At 52.5% G+C, this 16,475-nt stretch overlaps 2 protein-coding genes across 2 annotated transcripts; one reads left to right on the forward strand and one right to left on the reverse strand.

Moving 5' to 3' along the window:
• Window positions 1-1,370: 1,370 nt before the first annotated feature.
• On the forward strand, window positions 1,371-3,358 carry INSL3 (insulin like 3). Its single transcript, XM_004277563.4, has 2 exons — window positions 1,371-1,983; window positions 2,805-3,358. Exons 1-2 carry the CDS (start codon window positions 1,794-1,796, stop codon window positions 3,014-3,016), a joined length of 402 nt encoding a protein of 133 aa, XP_004277611.1. The 5' UTR covers window positions 1,371-1,793; the 3' UTR covers window positions 3,017-3,358.
• A 1,781-nt stretch (window positions 3,359-5,139) lies between these two features.
• On the reverse strand, window positions 5,140-15,114 carry B3GNT3 (UDP-GlcNAc:betaGal beta-1,3-N-acetylglucosaminyltransferase 3). Its single transcript, XM_033401467.2, is given in 9 exon segments — window positions 5,140-6,345; window positions 6,347-6,407; window positions 6,410-6,666; window positions 6,668-6,699; window positions 8,403-8,894; window positions 8,896-9,020; window positions 10,064-10,294; window positions 11,242-13,119; window positions 13,525-15,114. Coding segments are annotated over 6 exon segments (1,152 nt in total). The 5' UTR covers window positions 8,971-9,020; window positions 10,064-10,294; window positions 11,242-13,119; window positions 13,525-15,114; the 3' UTR covers window positions 5,140-6,110.
• Between the last annotated feature and the right edge of the window lie 1,361 nt (window positions 15,115-16,475).

Below are 16,475 nucleotides of genomic sequence, written 5' to 3' on the forward strand. Positions count from 1 at the left end.
GAGCAAGGCCTGGTTGGGAGGGTTAGGCTATGGGGAGGGGTCCAACATTAGTGGGGGCCAAACCAGTCCCTTGTTTGCTCAGCACTGCTGGAAAGATTTGGAGAGTGACAGAGACAGAGAGAGAAAGGCCAAGAGAGACTCAAGAGAGAGACAGAGGGAGCAGGGGAGAGACAGAGACAGAGATCTCTATGCCTACTGTCGTAGCCTGCTTTGGTGAAAAGGGGGAGGGGCTGCAAGGCAGGGTTTTCAGCTCAGGGTCTCACCCGCGTTGGGTTGAGTAACCTCCCTCTCTGCCAGTTTCCCTCCTTGGTAAAACTGGCATCCAGACTGGCACCTGGTAGAGGCCCTCCATCCCCTGCCCAACCCAAGGAGACCCTGGTGTGGGAGAGGCAGAACCGACCAAGACTCGCAGCCCCAGGGCCCATCCTCTTGTGACCTTGGGCAAGTGTGGGGGTCCCCTCTCTGAGCCTCAGTTTCCTTATTTGTCCACTAATAAGGACAACAAGGTTCTGAATGGCCCTGGTCTCAGTTGGTTGGATGCCCACTGCCACCATCCCATGGAATTATTATTTCTCAGTTTATCTATTTCTCCTCTTTAAAATGGTTAAAAAATAAAGACTCCTCAACCAGTGGTCCCCCTGGGAGAGATACGCCCAAGGCCCCGGCCCAGGGAGAGAGACCATGGCTGTTTTGTATGGATCTCGGCCTATCAGTAATCAATGTTGGGCTTCCCTGGTGGCACAGTGGTTAAGAATCCGCCTGCCAATGCAGGGGACACGGGTTCGAGCCCTGGTCCGGGAAGATCCCACATGCCGCGGAGCAACTAAGCCTGTGCGCCACAACTACTGAGCCTGTGCTCTAGAGCCCGCACGCCACAACTACTGAGCCCGTGCGCCACAGCTACTGAGCCTGCCCTCTACAGCTCGCGAGCCACAACTACTGAGTCCATGCGCCACAACTACTGAAGCCCGCGTGCCTAGAGCCCGTGTTCTGCAACAAGAGAAGCCACTGCAGTGAGAAGCTCGCGCACCGCAATGAAGAGAAAGCTGCCACTCACCGCAACTAGAGAAAGCCCGCACGCAGCAACGGAGACCCAATGCAGCCAAAAAATAAAATAAAATTTAAAAATTAATTAATTAAAAAAAAATCAATGTTGTGGCTGGACCGGCCCTTGAGTTCTTATTATGACTGAAAGATGCCATTCAGCAACAACCATCAGGAAACTTTGAGAAAATAAAGGTTTATTACTTATAAATTACACAGCACACCCGGAAATTACACAGCACTCCCGGGGCCACAGAGCAAGGTCCTGGGTAGAGAGAGCAGTGTGGGTCTGGGGTCCTGCTTTCCCTGGAGTCAAGGGTGGGAGCCTAAGAGTTCGTGGGCTCACTCTTTATTGGTGAATTTAACATAGGTTGGAGTTTAAAGCATAAGAAGAGAAAACAAAACAAGCAACCGAGTGGCCCAAGTGGTCAGTGACTGCAATCAGCTGAGATGTGTAAAACAAAGGTGCCTCAGCGGGAGGAGGTGGCCTGGCCCTTTACCTAGTCACATTTATTGGGGAGCCATCTATGAAGCCAATGCCTCCGCAATTAAACGTTGTCAGACACTCATATCATAAAAAAAAGGAAACCCAACTATCAGGGGTTCCAGTATGCTTGCCCTGACCCTGTCCTTGACCTTCTCCCTGGACCATCCTGCAGGAATGCTCTTTCCCCCTCCAAGGCTCCCAGCTGGGGCGGGCCAGCGCCTATAAGGGGGATCCCCGCTGCGGCCCGGTGCCTCCCGCAGCCATGGACCCCCGTCGGCTCACCTGGGCGCTGGTGCTGCTGGGCCCGGCCTTGGCGCTCGCCCTAGGCCCTGCCCTCGCCCAGGAATCACCCGAGAAGCTGTGCGGCCACCACATCGTGCGCGCGCTGGTGCGGCTGTGCGGGGGCCCGCGCTGGTCCTCCGAGGATGGGCGACCTGTGGCTGGCGGCGACCGTGAGTAGGGGCGGGCGAGGACTGTGCTGCGAGGTCTCTGGGGCCGGGCGTGGGGCAGGTGCATGCAGACGGGTTTGCATGCATGTTCTGGGGTCCACCTGCCGGCTGAGCGGGTGTGTGCAAGTCCACGGGGAATGCGCCTCCTGCCAGGAGCGGGAATCAGTGCGCGGCGAGCGACGTGAGCGAGTCTGAACAAGTGCGTAGCCAGATCAGATCCTGTCTTTATTTACAGTTTCAATATTTTGATCTTCAGGAATTTCTGCATGCATTTTAATTTTAAAATATTCCGTGACAGTATGTTTGATCTTGGTTGTTGAGGTTTTTTGGCGCCCCCTTAAAATCGTGGGCTCCAGGCCCGAGCCTGGCTCTCTTCACCCTAGTCCCGGCCCTGGTGCAGGGAGTATCAAACAGCTTTGTGTACAACGTCTGTCACATGCGTGTGTGTCCTGTGTGTGTGACACGGGTACAGATGGGTGTGCAGAGGTGCGCAGGGAAGTGGGAGGGGCTATGAGGCTGTGCGCCTGCATCTGTGTGTACATGTATACGTCGTATGTCACCCCTTCTGTCATCTGCTCTGTGAAGTGTCTGTGCCTTCTTACCATAGGTGACACGTGGGAGTGTGCATAGCTGGGGACTTAAGTGTGGTGTGGGTCGAGACTGCACACATCCGGATGGGGGATTCAGTCTGTGCCTGGTATACACTGGGCACTCAATAAATGTTTACTTTCTGTTTCTGTGCATGATGAGTGGGGGCTGTGTGTGCAGTGTGAGTGGGGTCCTCTGGGGTCCCCCCTCTATGCTGAATTCCTCCCTGTCCCCAGGTGAGCTGCTACAGTGGCTGGAAGGACAACATCTCCTCCATGGGCTGATGGCTAGTGAGGACCCCGTGCTGGTACTCGCCCCACAGCCCCTGCCCCAGGCCTCTCGCCATCACCACCACCGCCGCCACCGGGCAGCTGCCACCAACCCTGTCCGTCACTGCTGCCTCAGTGGCTGCACCCGGCAAGACCTGCTGACCCTCTGTCCCCACTGAACCCTCCTGGGGTGTGGCCTTGGGGAAGCCCGAGACCCACAGGGGTCCGGTCTGGTGAACTCCTAATGCCACACAGCACCATGAAGCCCCATGTCTGGGGGGGACTTTGTTGATTACCTCCTAGGACAAGGCGCTCACCACCTCACCGAGGCCACCTGTCCTCTGGGGGGCCAACTGAGGAAAACACCAGATCCCAAACCTGGCTTGGAGGATCCTTGGTTTCGTGGAGATGCCAGACACCTGTTCTCAAACGTTCTCACCTCAGAGGAGCCCCAGTTACCCCGCTCCCTGCATTTGACACCCCTCTTGCTGTGTTATCAATAGTAAATAAATAAGATGCCTACAGAATCTGAAGAAACTTTTTGCATTTTCTCAAGAAAAAGGCACAAGCCTGGGTCAGCCTTTGTGTGGAATTGTCCTCTGGCAGCCGTGGACCCACCAACACTTCCAGAAACTTAATAACAATTGGAGAATCATCACAATAAAAAGCGAGGAAACTGAGGCCAAGGGAGCTGGCTGTTTGCCAAGGTCAGACAGGGAGGGAATGGTCAAGTTCAGGATTCGAATCCAGGTCTCTGTCACGGCTCATGGGGGGCCTTAACCTCACTGAACATCCAACACAACACATGAATGTCTGAATGAGTCACAGTGGATTTTTTTTTTTTTTTTTTTTTGGTGGTGCTGTGGGGCTTGTGGAACCGTAGTTCCCTGACCGGGGATTGAACCCGTGCCACCTGCAATGGAAGCGTGGAGTCCTAACCACTGGACTGCCAGGGAATTCCCCTCACAGTGGCTATTTAGTGATCCAACTCTCACCATTCTTTTCACTTGCATCCTCCTTTCATCCTGAGATAGGAACTGTATGATTTGACCCTCTTGAAAAAAATGCTCGGGCATTTGACTATGTGATCTGTTCACATGTGTGTTAGTTTCCTAAGGCTGCTGGAACAGCCACAGACTGGGTGGGTTAAAACAGTAGAAACTTATTCCCTCCCAGTTTTAGAGGTCAGAAGTCAGAAATCAAGGTGTTGGCAGGGTTGATTCTTTTTGAAGGGCTCTGAGGAAGATTCTGTCCCCCTGCCTCTCTCAACTCTGGGGGGGCTACTGGCAATTCTTGGCTTGTAGGTGCGCCACTCCAAGCTCTGCCCCCATTTTCACATCGTCTCCTTTTCCATGTCTTTCTGTGTGTTCATTTCTGTCTCTTCTAAAAGCACTCTCATTGGATTCAGAGCCCACCCTAATCCAGGATGATCCTATCTTGATCCTTACCTTAATTACATCTGCAAAGACTCTATTTCCAAATAAGGCCATATTCTGAGGTGCCAGGTGGTTGGGAACTTTTGTGAGACGCTCTTCAACCCGATGCAGCAGGGGAGGAGCACTCTTTCCTGAGGGCAATGGGGAGACACAGAAGGTGCTAGAGCAGGGGCAGGATGAGATCACATCTACCTGGTAGAAACCCCTGCAGCCCCTGCCTCATCCAGGCCTGCCTCCTCTGGCTTGGAGGCTGCCTCAGCCTCCACCTTCCCTTTCAACAGTCTCCATGGCAGCTGCAGGGCTTCTTAAAACTTAAAAATCAATCATGTCGGGACTCCCCTGGTGGCTCAGTGGTTAAGAATCCGCCTGCCAATGCAGGGGACATCGGTTTGAGCCCTGGTCCGGGAAGATCCCACATGCCGTGGAGCAACAAAGCCGGTGCACCACACCTACTGAGCTCGCGTGCCACAACTACTGAAGCCCGTGCGCCTAGAGTCCATGCTCTGCAGCAAGAGAAGCCACCACTGTGAGAAGCCCGCGCACCACAACCCCTGCTCACCGCAACTAGAGAAAGCCCGTGTGCAGCAAAGAAGACCCAACGCAGCCATAAATAAATAAATAAATAAATAAAATTAATCATGTCATTTCCTTGCTCCAAAGATGCCGTAACCCTCAAAACAACACCCTCTCTCCTCACCCAAACCCACAAGGCCCCATGTGACTAGTCCCTGTGATCTCCTGTCCCCTTGCCCTATTTTACTGGTGTATATTTTCTTCTGGAAGTGAGATTTTAAGGATGAATGTAGACTGATCTGAGTTAAAACTTGTAAATCACTTAAAAAAACAAACAAAAAAAGACCTCTAAGTCTTTGCAAAACATTTTATTCCCTGAGGACCTGGTCTCCAGTCCTCACTCTGCTGTGTGAAGCCCCCTTTGCCACTGCCCCAATCCCTGTGAAGCCTGTCTCAGACACCTGTCCGAGGGTGGCAGGGCTGGGGGGGTCACCAGTTCACTTGGATCTCCCCAGTCTGAGAGACACACAGGGGCGGGGGCCAGTCCTGGGTCCTGAGAACTTAGGGATTCCCAAGGACCTGAATATCCCCCTTCTCTGGGCACTAAGGTGTGTGTGCTGGCCTTGGGCCCAGGGAAGACCCCTCTTGCCCCAATACTCTCTCCTGTATTGTTGGGGAGCACCAGTGTGGGGCTGGGTCCTGTCAGGGACTCCAGAAACTCTGAGCTCCCATAGCCTGAGATAGCTCCCTCCCTCCTCTGCCCAATGTTTCCAGCATTAGAGCACTTGAAGCCACAAGCAGGGAGGGGGCGGTCCCATTCCCAGACTCTCTGGCCCCTCCCACCATCTGAGGGGTCCAAGATCCAGGGAGGGGTGGAGAAAAGAAACCCTCTTCCCAGCTGAAAAATCCTTCTTGCTTCGGCTGCATGTGGACCCAGGTGTCCTCAATTGGCCTTGAACCATTGCAGGAATTCACCCACCGTCGCAGGTTCACAACCAAGGAGAGGCTGGTCACTGCTTAGGCTTTAGCCCATGATCAAGGTCAGGGCTAGGAAGTGGGACATGGAAAAGGGATGGATGCAGCAGCAGCAGCTGGGGCCCTAGCAGAAGTGCTTCTGCCATTAGCTGACATGGAAAGAGATGGTCCTTCCAGCTGAGAGTCTAGGGAGGATGATGGAACACGGTCTAGGCAGTACTAGGTGAGTTTTGAAGGATGTGTAGGAATTCACCAGCCAGACTCATCCAACCTCCCTGGTACTCTCCTAGGTCCTTCCCACTTAGGAGGACAAAGGTCTCAGCTTCCGGGGAGGAAGCTGCTGCCCTTTCTATGGGGATGGAGACAGTAGCCTCGAGGCTGGGGGCCCTGACTCCACCTCTGTGTAGATCTGTGTCCGCTTGTCACAGGTGAGGTTGGGCTGGTTCAGCACGTCCCACATGAGCAGCATCTCGTAGGGCAGGAAGCGGTGCACCAGCGGCAGCTCTCGGTAGAAGCAGGGGTCGAAGGAGGACAGGCGGCTGGAGGGGGCCTGAACACCGGCCGTGAGGATACCACTGTGTGAGGCCCTCCTGCTTTTGGCACATGCCCAGGAAGACATCATCAATGGGGAAGAGGTCCAGGGCAGGGGTGTGTGGCACAGGGCGGTGGCTGTGAAGCGGGACAGTAGGAAGCCACCACCCCTGCAGTAGGGCGGGTAGTGTTCCTCCTCTGTCACCACCTTTGGCACATAGTACTTGCTCCAGGGAAGGCAGACGGGGCACACACTGTGGGTCAACTGCCCCACAGAGAGGTGGTGGTCAGGGTTGTCGCCCTGAAGGTAGGTGACCACGTTGTCTGGGTGGGCAAAGACGTCATCATCCCAGTTGAGCATAAAACTGGCATGTGCACCGTGTCTTCTGCCACTGTAGGAAGAGCACCTGCAAGGGGGGGTGGACAGGGCACACGGGCTTGATGCCTGGGGCCATGAGCTTTGGGTCCCTGTCGGCCACCCCAGCCCAGTGAGGCCAGGCAAGGATGTGTTTTCCAGTCAGGCTATTCTGGGTTAAAGGACTCACTCTGTGGTCCTTTGCAACCAACTGCCCCTCTCTGTGCCTCAGTTTCCAACTTTCCAGACAGGACACATCATGGGAACTGCCTCCAGGAGTGTTGGGGATCTACAGAGATGATGCTCCGTAAAGCACCAAGAAGTCCTTGAAAATTGTCACATTTACATTTATTGCTATTCCTTCTGACTCTGCCTTGCCAAGCACTACCATTAAATAATTACTTGTATGACTGTTATATAACATCTACCTCCCCCACCAGACTCTGGGATCCCCCTGGGTGGGAGCTGTGTCTCTCCTATGTGCCATCTCTTCGGCACCCATTATGGGGTCAATACTTTGTAGGCACTGGATTCATGTTTGTCAAGTTGATGTTTATCACATGCTTTTGTGCTCTGCGTTAAGAATGTGGCATGTGGGCTTCCCTGGTGGCACCGTGGTTGAGAGTCCACCTGCCGATTCAGGGGACACGGGTTCGTGCCCCGGTCTGGGAAGATCCCACATGTCGTGGAGCGGCTGGGCCCGTGAGCCATGGCCGCTGAGCCTGCGTGTCCGGAGCCTGTGCTCCACAACGGGAGAGGCCACAACAGTGAGAGGCGTATGGCAAAAAAAACCAAAACAAAACCAAAAAAAAACAAAGAACGTGGCATGTTAAGAGGTTCTGGGCCCTCTACCCACCTCGGCTTCAGTTACCTCCATAACTTTGGCTGCATGCTAGGCACTGTACTCAGTGCCTGCTCTACCTTGAATCCTTCATACAGTTTTAAGAGGCAGGTGTGGTCTTCAATCCCATTTACAGATGAGGAAATAGAGGCTCTCCAGAGAAAGTGCCTTGAGCAAGGTCATACAACAGAGAAGGTCTGTTGTTCAAAGTCTTGAACCCAGACCTGTCTGTACTTACTATGAGCAGGAACCTGCACTGGGCCCCTTTCAATTTGTGTCTCTACTCAGCTTACTCCATCCCCACCCTCCACATCCTGGGTAGGTCCTTGGAGCCTTCAATTCCTCCTCTGAGCATGGGCCAGTTTCTGTCTACCTCTCATGGTTTCTTTTCCAGCAGAAAGGTCTTTGTTGAGTATCTTCCACACAGACCTGGGCCTCATGGGGAGACAGAACCAGAACAAAGAAATAAGATGTGTTCTGTCCAGCTCTCCCCATGCACCATTGCCAGTGTTATCTGAGCACCTGGCACTGGTCCGGGTGCCTTATGAATATCATCTCATGTGATCCTCACAGCAGCCCTCAGAGGTGGGTGAGTTCAATTAATATCCCATTTCCCTGATGAGCAAACTGACGCCCAGAGAAGTGAATGATCGTCCATGGCAAACAGCAGATAAGCAGCAGAGTCTGGATTTGAGCCCAGGTCATCAAGGCTTGGAAAGCCAGGCTTGGAAGTCCTTTCTCCCTGCCTCCCTTGGACAAAGAAGACTTCGGATCACCGTGAGGACAGGGGCGAGGTTGGGGCAAGGTTGATGGGAGTTTCTGGTCCCCAGAGCTCCTCAGAGGAGGTGGTAGCAACTTTGGACAGGAAGGAGAGGTGGCCCCAATCGCGTGACACCCTCCCTCCCCCAGCCCACCTGTTTGAGCGTGAGGTTGAAGAATGAGTCGTAGAAATCCCACTGCAGGATGTCACCGTGCATCCGCGCCTCCATGGCCTACAGCCGGTTGACCTTGCGTGTCTCCGGCGGGTTGGGGTCCGTGCCCACGAGGAAGAGGCAGCGCAGCTGGACGCCGTGCACCTGGCGCTCACGGCCCCACCTGAGTCACACCAGCTCCCGGTGCTCGTAATTGCTGGGCGAGGACTTGATCACCAGCAGCAGAAAGACTGGCTGCACGCACTTGTCAGGCGGCACGTCCTGGAGCAGCACGATGTCGCGGCGGTGTTCGTACAGCAGGAAGTTGCGGATGTGCTGCGGCTGCCTGGCGAAGTCCGGCAGGGCAGCCATGGAGGAGTTGGCCAGGCAGGGGGCGGGCGGTGGGCGGGAGGGTGGCGAGGGCCAGACCAGAGCCACGGGGGTGCCCGGTGGCTCCTTCAGGCCTGGGCAGGTGGGTGGTGACCGGCAGATTGAAGAGAAGGAGGAGGGTGAAGGTGCCCAGAGCCACAGCCAGGCCCAACTCTGTCCACAGGTGCCGAGAACACCTCATTCTGGTCCGCCTGAGTTTGGGATTGGTCCAAAGAGACCCCTGGGCAGCTCCTGCAGACAATAACACTCACTGAAGATGCCTGAAGATGCCAGATGGGCCAAGCACTTTTCCAGAGCTACCTGTGGACCTCAACACCTGGTTGCAGCCCTACGGTTGCTCAAGTTGGAAAAATACTGAAATTCACCCCCAGAGATTCCCCCGGCTTCCACCTCCTCCAGTACCCCATGTTGGCTCTGACTGTTGCCCAGGTCCCACCGGGGATCAATAGTTACAGAGAAAACAGGCATGGAGATGCCAAGGTGAGCCTCCCAGATTCAGTGTGCCCAGAATCCCACCCCCCCATCCAAGCTGGTCCTCTTTATGTCCCTCTCTCAGAGATGGCCCAGGAGCCTCCCGAGAGAGGCAGAGAACTCCCTTTTTAGCAGTTGAGAGCTGCTGGGATCCTTCCTGCTTCCCTTTTCACTTACTCCTCCAGGAAGCTCTGAGCTTCTGGGATTCTGATATAACCGTCACTCATTCTTCTTGACTATTTTTAATGGTCCTGTGAGCTGAGCGTGGGCCCTGGCTCTTCACAGAACCCTCAGGCCCAGCATGTCTCAAACAAAGCTATCTTCCTTGGCAAACTCCTCTTCCTCCTTTAAAACCCATCTCAAATGATCCATTCTCTGGGTAGTCCTCTTAGACCTCTCAGGAAGAGTCCTGGTCTCCTATTTAGCCCTGTCTCCCTCTCTGGCTAAGTCACTGAAACAGGAGGGAAGGGGGCAGGGCACAACCTTTGAAAGAATGACATAGCCCACAGACATGACATAAACTGACTAGAACCAGATGGATCCAGGATGGCAGACAAGTCAACTTCCACTAGACCTTGAGCCTCAGTATACACTCACTGTTAACACATCAGCAAGCTAAATGACACTATAGGCACCATGACAGTTCCAAGACCTACCATAAGGATCAAAAAGTGGGCGGTGGCCCAATTCTTGGAAAGCCCCGCCCTTTCCTCTAATAGCTGAATACTCCTCCCACTCATTAGCCTATAAAATTACCCACCCCTATAAAAACTGATAACCCCATACCCTGGTGCCTTTCTCACCTGATATGGTGTGTGATCTCAGTAGGAAGACTGTGGGTTTTGGCCAGGTTCGAGTCCAAGTGTCAGCCTGTGTTTAGGCTGGGTTCGAGTCCCAGCACGTGGTTTCAAGTCCCAATCTGAGGTGTACGGTTTCATCATGATCTCTAACTTTTATGTCCCAAGACTGGGGGCTTCTTGAGGGTCCTGGCGTTGCCCAGCATGAGGCAAACACATGGGGGAAGCAGAGAGTGTCTGAATGAATGAATTTATGAATAAAAGTAAATTCATTAAGTTTCTCTCTGGCACACTTGTTTTGGGTGTGTGGGGGGGTGTGAAGTAGAAAAGAAGAGCTTTATTGCTTTGCCAGGGAAAAGGGGGAAGCAGCAGGCTCGTGCCCCTCAAAACTGTGTGTCCCAACCCAGGAGGATTTGGCAATGGTTCAAGGGCAGGGCTGCTGATAAGGATTAGGGTGTGTGCAGGGCCTGCACTCCTTTAATCTGGTCTCAGGTGGTCTTTCCTGGAGTGAAGAATGCTAACATTTTCCATTTGTTGGGGGTTTTAGTTCTGGTCTCAGGATTTAACAAAGCTCAGGTTCTTGATGTCTCGTCACAAAGAATTCAGTGAGAGACAAAGTGATAGGTAAGAAGTGGATTTAGTGAGACAGAAACACACTGGACAGAGTGTGGGCCATCTCAGAAGGTGAGAGCAGCCTGGCACACACTAATTTATCCATCAACCCCCCCCCACCCCGCCTGAAGATTTCCTTTCCCATATGTAGGCAGAGCCTTTGGTCTCCTGTCCAGATCCCTTTCCCAGGCTTCCCTGGACTCCCTCAATGTCATTTTGTCTGGAAAGGTGGTAACTGTGCTGTGTTCCAGCCCTAAATTTGAAGATCTATCTTCCAGTGCAGCATGAAAATGCCAGATTAGACCCAAGGCAGAACTTACCAATTCAGTAAACACTTATTGTCTCACCTCAGAGAGGCGCCCTCTGGAGTCCAACTCCTGGGTTTAAATCCCAACTCCATCACTCCCTGGCTGTGTGCCCTCCATACCTAACGTCTCAGTTTCCTCAGTTATAAAGGGGGCATCTGAGCAACTCACTAGGTTGTGCAGGTGTGAAGGGAGTTCTCGGCACCTGGTACCTAGTGGGTATTCAACAAGTATTTGTTGAATGAATATGTGAACCCCAGCACTTACCTAAGATTGCCTCAGGATGTCTGTGCTCGTCTGGGGTCTCCTCGCTCTCCCCTCTGGTACCTGAAACACTGTGGGGTAGTCAGTGGATTCTATTAGGCCCCTCGAGCTCCAAGCAACCCCACCCAGCAATTGCCTGGGAGCAAGAAGAGAGTAGTTTCCCATTTTATCTAGAGCCACAAATGGGTGCTGGTGCTGGGGACAGAGGCTCCTTCCCTGATCCATGAGGCCATTTCCCCAATGTGCCCATCACTGTCTTTGCACACTGCCTGGCCAAGGTCTCTCCAGCCAGGTGTCTCCCCAAAATGGGGATCAGATCCCACTCCACAGGTTCTGCTGTGTGACCTTGGGAAAGAAGCTTGACCTCTCTGAGCTTCAAAGTAAAATGGGAATTAACCCTATGTAAAAGTGTGGTTGGGATTTTAACCTCAAACATGCTGAGCACGGTCCTGCCTCAGGACCTTTGCACAGGTTGTTTCCTCTGCCTGATTTCTCCAGATTTCTATACAACTCCCTCCTCCCCCTCCTTCTTGTCTTTGCTCAAATGTCCTCTTCTCAGGAACACCTCCTCAGGACACACCATCGCACTGGCAGCCCTGATCCCCCACCCTAGCCTACTTTTTCTTTCTTCCACAGCACTTTTCACCTCCTAAAATAAAAACTTAAAAACTGGGGCTTCCCTGGTGGCACAGTGGTTAGGAACCCACCTGCCTGTGCAGGGGACACGGGTTCGAGCCTTGGTCTGGGGAGATCCCACATGCTGCAGAACAACTAAGCCCGTGTGCCACAACCACTGAGCCTGCGCTCTAGAGCCCACGAGCCACAAGTACTGAGCCTGTGTGCCACAACTACTGAAGCCCGCGCGCCTAGAGCCCGTGCTCCACAATAAGAGAAGCCACCGCAGTGAGAAGCCGGCACACCGCAGCAAAGAGTAGCCCCCGCTCGCCGCAACTAGAGAAAGCCCGCGCGCAGCAACGAAGACTCAACGCAGCCAAAAATAAATAAATAAATAAATTTTAAAAACCTTAAAAAATGTACTGCTTCTCATCTATCTTCCTCACCAGAATACAGGCTCCATGCAATAAGTCTTATTCATCATTTTATCCCCAGCCCCTAGAACTGTGCTTGGTGCGGAGTAGGCGCTCAGTAAATGTGTGTTGAATGAATGAATGAACAAACGAATGCTGGGATGCCACAGCATCTGAAAAAATATTGACTCTTGGGACTTCCCTGGAGGTCTGGTGGTTAGGACTCCGTGCTTCCATTGCAGGGGGCACGGGTTCGATCCCTGGTCGGGGAACTAAGATCCCGGAAGTTGCATGGCGTGGCCAAAATATATATATATTGACTCTCAGAATGAATTTATACATTCATTCATTCGAGCCAATATTTACTGTGCTTCTCCTGTGTGCCAGGCACCTCCCGGGAGCGGGTACACAGTGGTGAACAGGCACGGGATACCTCAATGTCTCTGCCACTCTGGGACCCACATGCTTGAGGGGGAACAAACACTAAATAAAAACCTCGGTGAAGAGATACAAGGGGATGAATGCCACGGGAGGAAACGAGGTTGGGTGGCGGGTATGGATTTTGAGGTCTGGATGACACTTAAGCTGCGATGTGAATGGCAGAGAGGAGCCATCATGGCTGAGGGTCTGAGGGAAAGATCCCCAGGGAGGGAACAGCAGGTGCAAAAACCCTGAGGTGGGAATGAGCTGGTGGAGGCCGAGCAGCTGGGGACCCTGTCTGCGGGTGGCACAGAGCCTGTCTTGTTTCCATGGCATCCCTGGGTTAGCTGCCAGCCTCAGCAGGTGGTTCACCATCTGGAGGGTTTTTGGAGACCCAAAAAGGCAAATCATCATCTTGAGAGGAGACTGTGAACTGAAAAATGATGCAGGAATGAACAGAATCCTAGAAGGACATTTTCCTGAGCTGAAGAGGGGCCCGAGTCCAGAGTGGACCACAAGAAAGGAGCGTTCCCAGGTGAACCTGGCAGATCCCTGAGCTCCGAGGACAGGAAAAAACTCAAGAGCTGCAGTAGAAAGCCCAAGTCACCAAAAATAAGACCAGAGATGTCACAACATTCTCTTCGGTGACACTGGTGGCCAGAGACCCACAGATGCTGGAAGACAAGGGTGTGCCTGGGACCCTAACTTCTGGCTAAGAGACACGCTCATTCAGAATCCCATGAAAATTTAGAGGGGGATTCACCCCCTACCCCATCTGCAGTTTAGAGTCTAAATCAGTTTTCAATCAGGGGTTATTCTGCTCCCACGGGATACTTACTGGGCAATGTCTAGAGACATTTCTGGTTATCATGATTGGGGCAGGGTGGAGATAGGGGACTGCTAATGGCATCGAGCAGGTGGAGGCCAGAGATGCTGCTTAAATTAACATCCTATAGGGCACAGGACGGCCCCATGACAGAAGATGATCCAGCATTTTCAAGATTGAGAAATCCTGGTCTAAATAAACACAGAAACCAGAACAGAGAACTCAAAAGGAGGAAGGATCCAGAGAGGAGAATGAGGGACTGAACAAAAATGCCTGATATAGGTTTAGTTAAGCTCATTAGACGGAGTATTTACTACTATTTAAATAGAAAATCAAACCTAAATGGCCAAGGATCTGTTGGCTGGGAATGTGTTTAGTGCCAAACAAGAGCTCCAAAACAAAGAAAGATACCTCAACAAATAGGAATATTTACAACTCAGCCAAACCTGGACATTGGGGAGGGGGAAGGTGTGAGAAGAGGTAAAATGACTAAATGGGTCATATCACTGGGATCAGGGTCTCTGGGCGAAATAGAAGCTCTTGGGGGTGGCCATTTGGTTTTAATTAAATCCATTAACGCCTGTTCTTTTCCTTGCATTTTCTTTCTTGTTTATTTGTAAGATCCCTTTGCATATGAAACACTTAATCTTTGTTGGCTACCTGCATTCCCAACTTTTTCTTGCCAGGTCTCTGGTTTCTTTAAATGGAGGGATCTTACAGCGACTTCACCCTCCCAACCCCCATAAGGCTCCTGACTGGGGTCTGAGAGCTCAAGTTGGGGGTGGAGGGGATGGAGGCTCGTGTCCCCTTCCCCTTACACTAGACCTCTATTAATGCATCCCAGATCCCCTTCCCTTTTCCAGCCACCAAGGCTACCTCCACCCCTAACTCATGGCCCCTTAGAACTTCAAGCAGCAAATGTTTCCAAACTCACAACATCCCACATCCAGACTGGCATAAAAAGAAACTCCAGGCCCCGCTTTCAGCCAGGCTGAAAGTGCTGGGGATTTACTGGTCCAGGATACCTTGCTGGGTGTCTCAGTGGGCTGTATCCCAGGTAGTCCGCAGCCCCTCCTTACAGGCCTTACTTTCTAAATGGGCTGGGACCTCACACCTACCGTGGGAAAAGCTGAGGCTTACGGGCTCCACTTAGCCAAGGATGGGAAGCCTCTTGGTATTACTTCCTCCTAAGCGACTGTGCGGCAGCTCTGGGGACTTTGCTGGTGGGGCTGTATGGCTGGTGAGAAGTTCCTCTCAGGTCTGCTTTCGATTCCCTGAACCCACACAAGACTCTCCTGTCTACTCTCTCCAGTTCTGGAAGGATTGGGCTTGCGGAAGCCCAAATAGCTGCTCACTCTGAAGTTTGTGGGGTCTGAATAACTCTGGAGGAATCCCCACCCCCATTTCATAGCTGGAGAAATGAAGCTCAGAGAGTCGTCCCAAGGTGGCCCAGTGGGTGACTCACATTACCACAGAAATCCACATTATCTCCAAGTCCTTCAGCTCTGAGAAGGGTCTCAGTGGCTCTTATCTCAAAACACATATATGAAAACTATTCATTCGTTCAACAAATAGGTTCTGGAGGAATTGAGAAGCCCTCAATCTGGGGGAGACAAGTCCAGACACCTGTGGGATCAGGGATGGGCCAGAAGAATGGATCAGGATATTGAAGCTGAGGTTTTGAAGGATGCATATGAGTTCACCAAGGGGAGTTCAGGTAGCAAAGAGAGCAAATGCAAAAGCAAGGAAGGGAAAGAAAACAAAGCCTATTGAAGGAATCATGTGTAGTTTATTTTGCTGAAAAGCAGAATTTGGAGAGGGGTTGATTTCTGAGGCTAAGAGGTGGGGCCAGACCCTGTAAAGACCTTGAACGCCAGGCTGAGTAGTGGGGCTGCTTCCTGGGGGCATGGGCGAGCCATGGAGGTGTGTGACCAGGGTGCAGAGAGGTCAGATTCCTTGTTGAATGGTACCTCTTTGCTCTGAGTTGACCTTGGTGAGTCACTTCCCCTTGGGAGTCTATTTCCTCATTAGCACATGGAAGTGCTGAGAATACTCCCTGCCCCACAGACACACAATGGGTCACTCTGTATTGAGTATTAAAGGGCTTGGCAAACGTTGACTATGCGGTGACAACCTCAGTGACCTTGGTTCATTGTCCTGGCTCCTTTAAGTGCCCCCACTTACAGATGGGGACATTGAGGCTCAGCATAAAGCAGGAGTGTCTATGAACATGTACGAATCCAACCGTTTTACTTGTTGCACTGACTTGTGGGCCATAGAGTATTTATTAAGCACCTACTGTATGCAGGGTGCAGGGGACATAGCCATGGCCAAGCCAGCCCTTCTTTTATGATATTAATACATGAGGAAGTGATTTGTTTAGTCGCAGCTGCGACAAATGCTGTTGAAGAAGGAGGGATCCCTGGCAGGGGAGGGACCTGACCAGCCTGGGGACATCCTGAAGGATGAAGGGAAATCACCTGGGCAGAGCCCCAGGGGACAGGCATTCTAGGCAGAGGGCACAGCAAGTGCAAAGGCCCTGAGGTGGGCACAAATTTAGGTTATCAAAGGGAGAGAGACGAGGCGGTGTGGTTGGAGAAGTGGAGGAGGAGGGAGATACAGGCAGGGTTGCCAGATGATGGTGGGGGAGGAACAGGAAATGGGGCAGACCACAAAGCAGCTCTTATGTTGCAGGTGAGGCGCAATGGGGAGCCATGGACGGTGTGTGAGCAGGGGAAGGACAAGGTTGAGTTATGCTTTGAAGAAGTCCCCCGCGGGGCCACTGAAGGGGAAAACGCGATCAGGGCAGGAGTTAGAGGCCAGGGCAGCAACCAAGAAGAAGAATTTGGGGACCTGGATAGGGGCTGGCTGGCGGGGTACAGGGACGTGGGTGAGTTCAGCAAATAAGATGAAGGGAGTCATCAATATTTAGAGCCTGGTACTTCCCTGGCGGTCCGGTGGTT

The sequence above is a fragment of the Orcinus orca genome, chromosome 3 (genome assembly GCF_937001465.1).
Source record: "Orcinus orca chromosome 3, mOrcOrc1.1, whole genome shotgun sequence".
Taxonomy (NCBI): Eukaryota; Metazoa; Chordata; class Mammalia; order Artiodactyla; family Delphinidae; genus Orcinus; species Orcinus orca.

Coding starts and splice junctions, on each gene's coding strand:
- INSL3 (XM_004277563.4), top strand. CDS start 1,794: ATGGACCCCCGTCGGCTCACCTGGGCGCTGGTGCTGCTGGGCCCGGCC. Junction 1,984..2,804: donor ACCTGTGGCTGGCGGCGACC/GTGAGTAGGGGC, acceptor CCCTGTCCCCAG/GTGAGCTGCTACAGTGGCTG.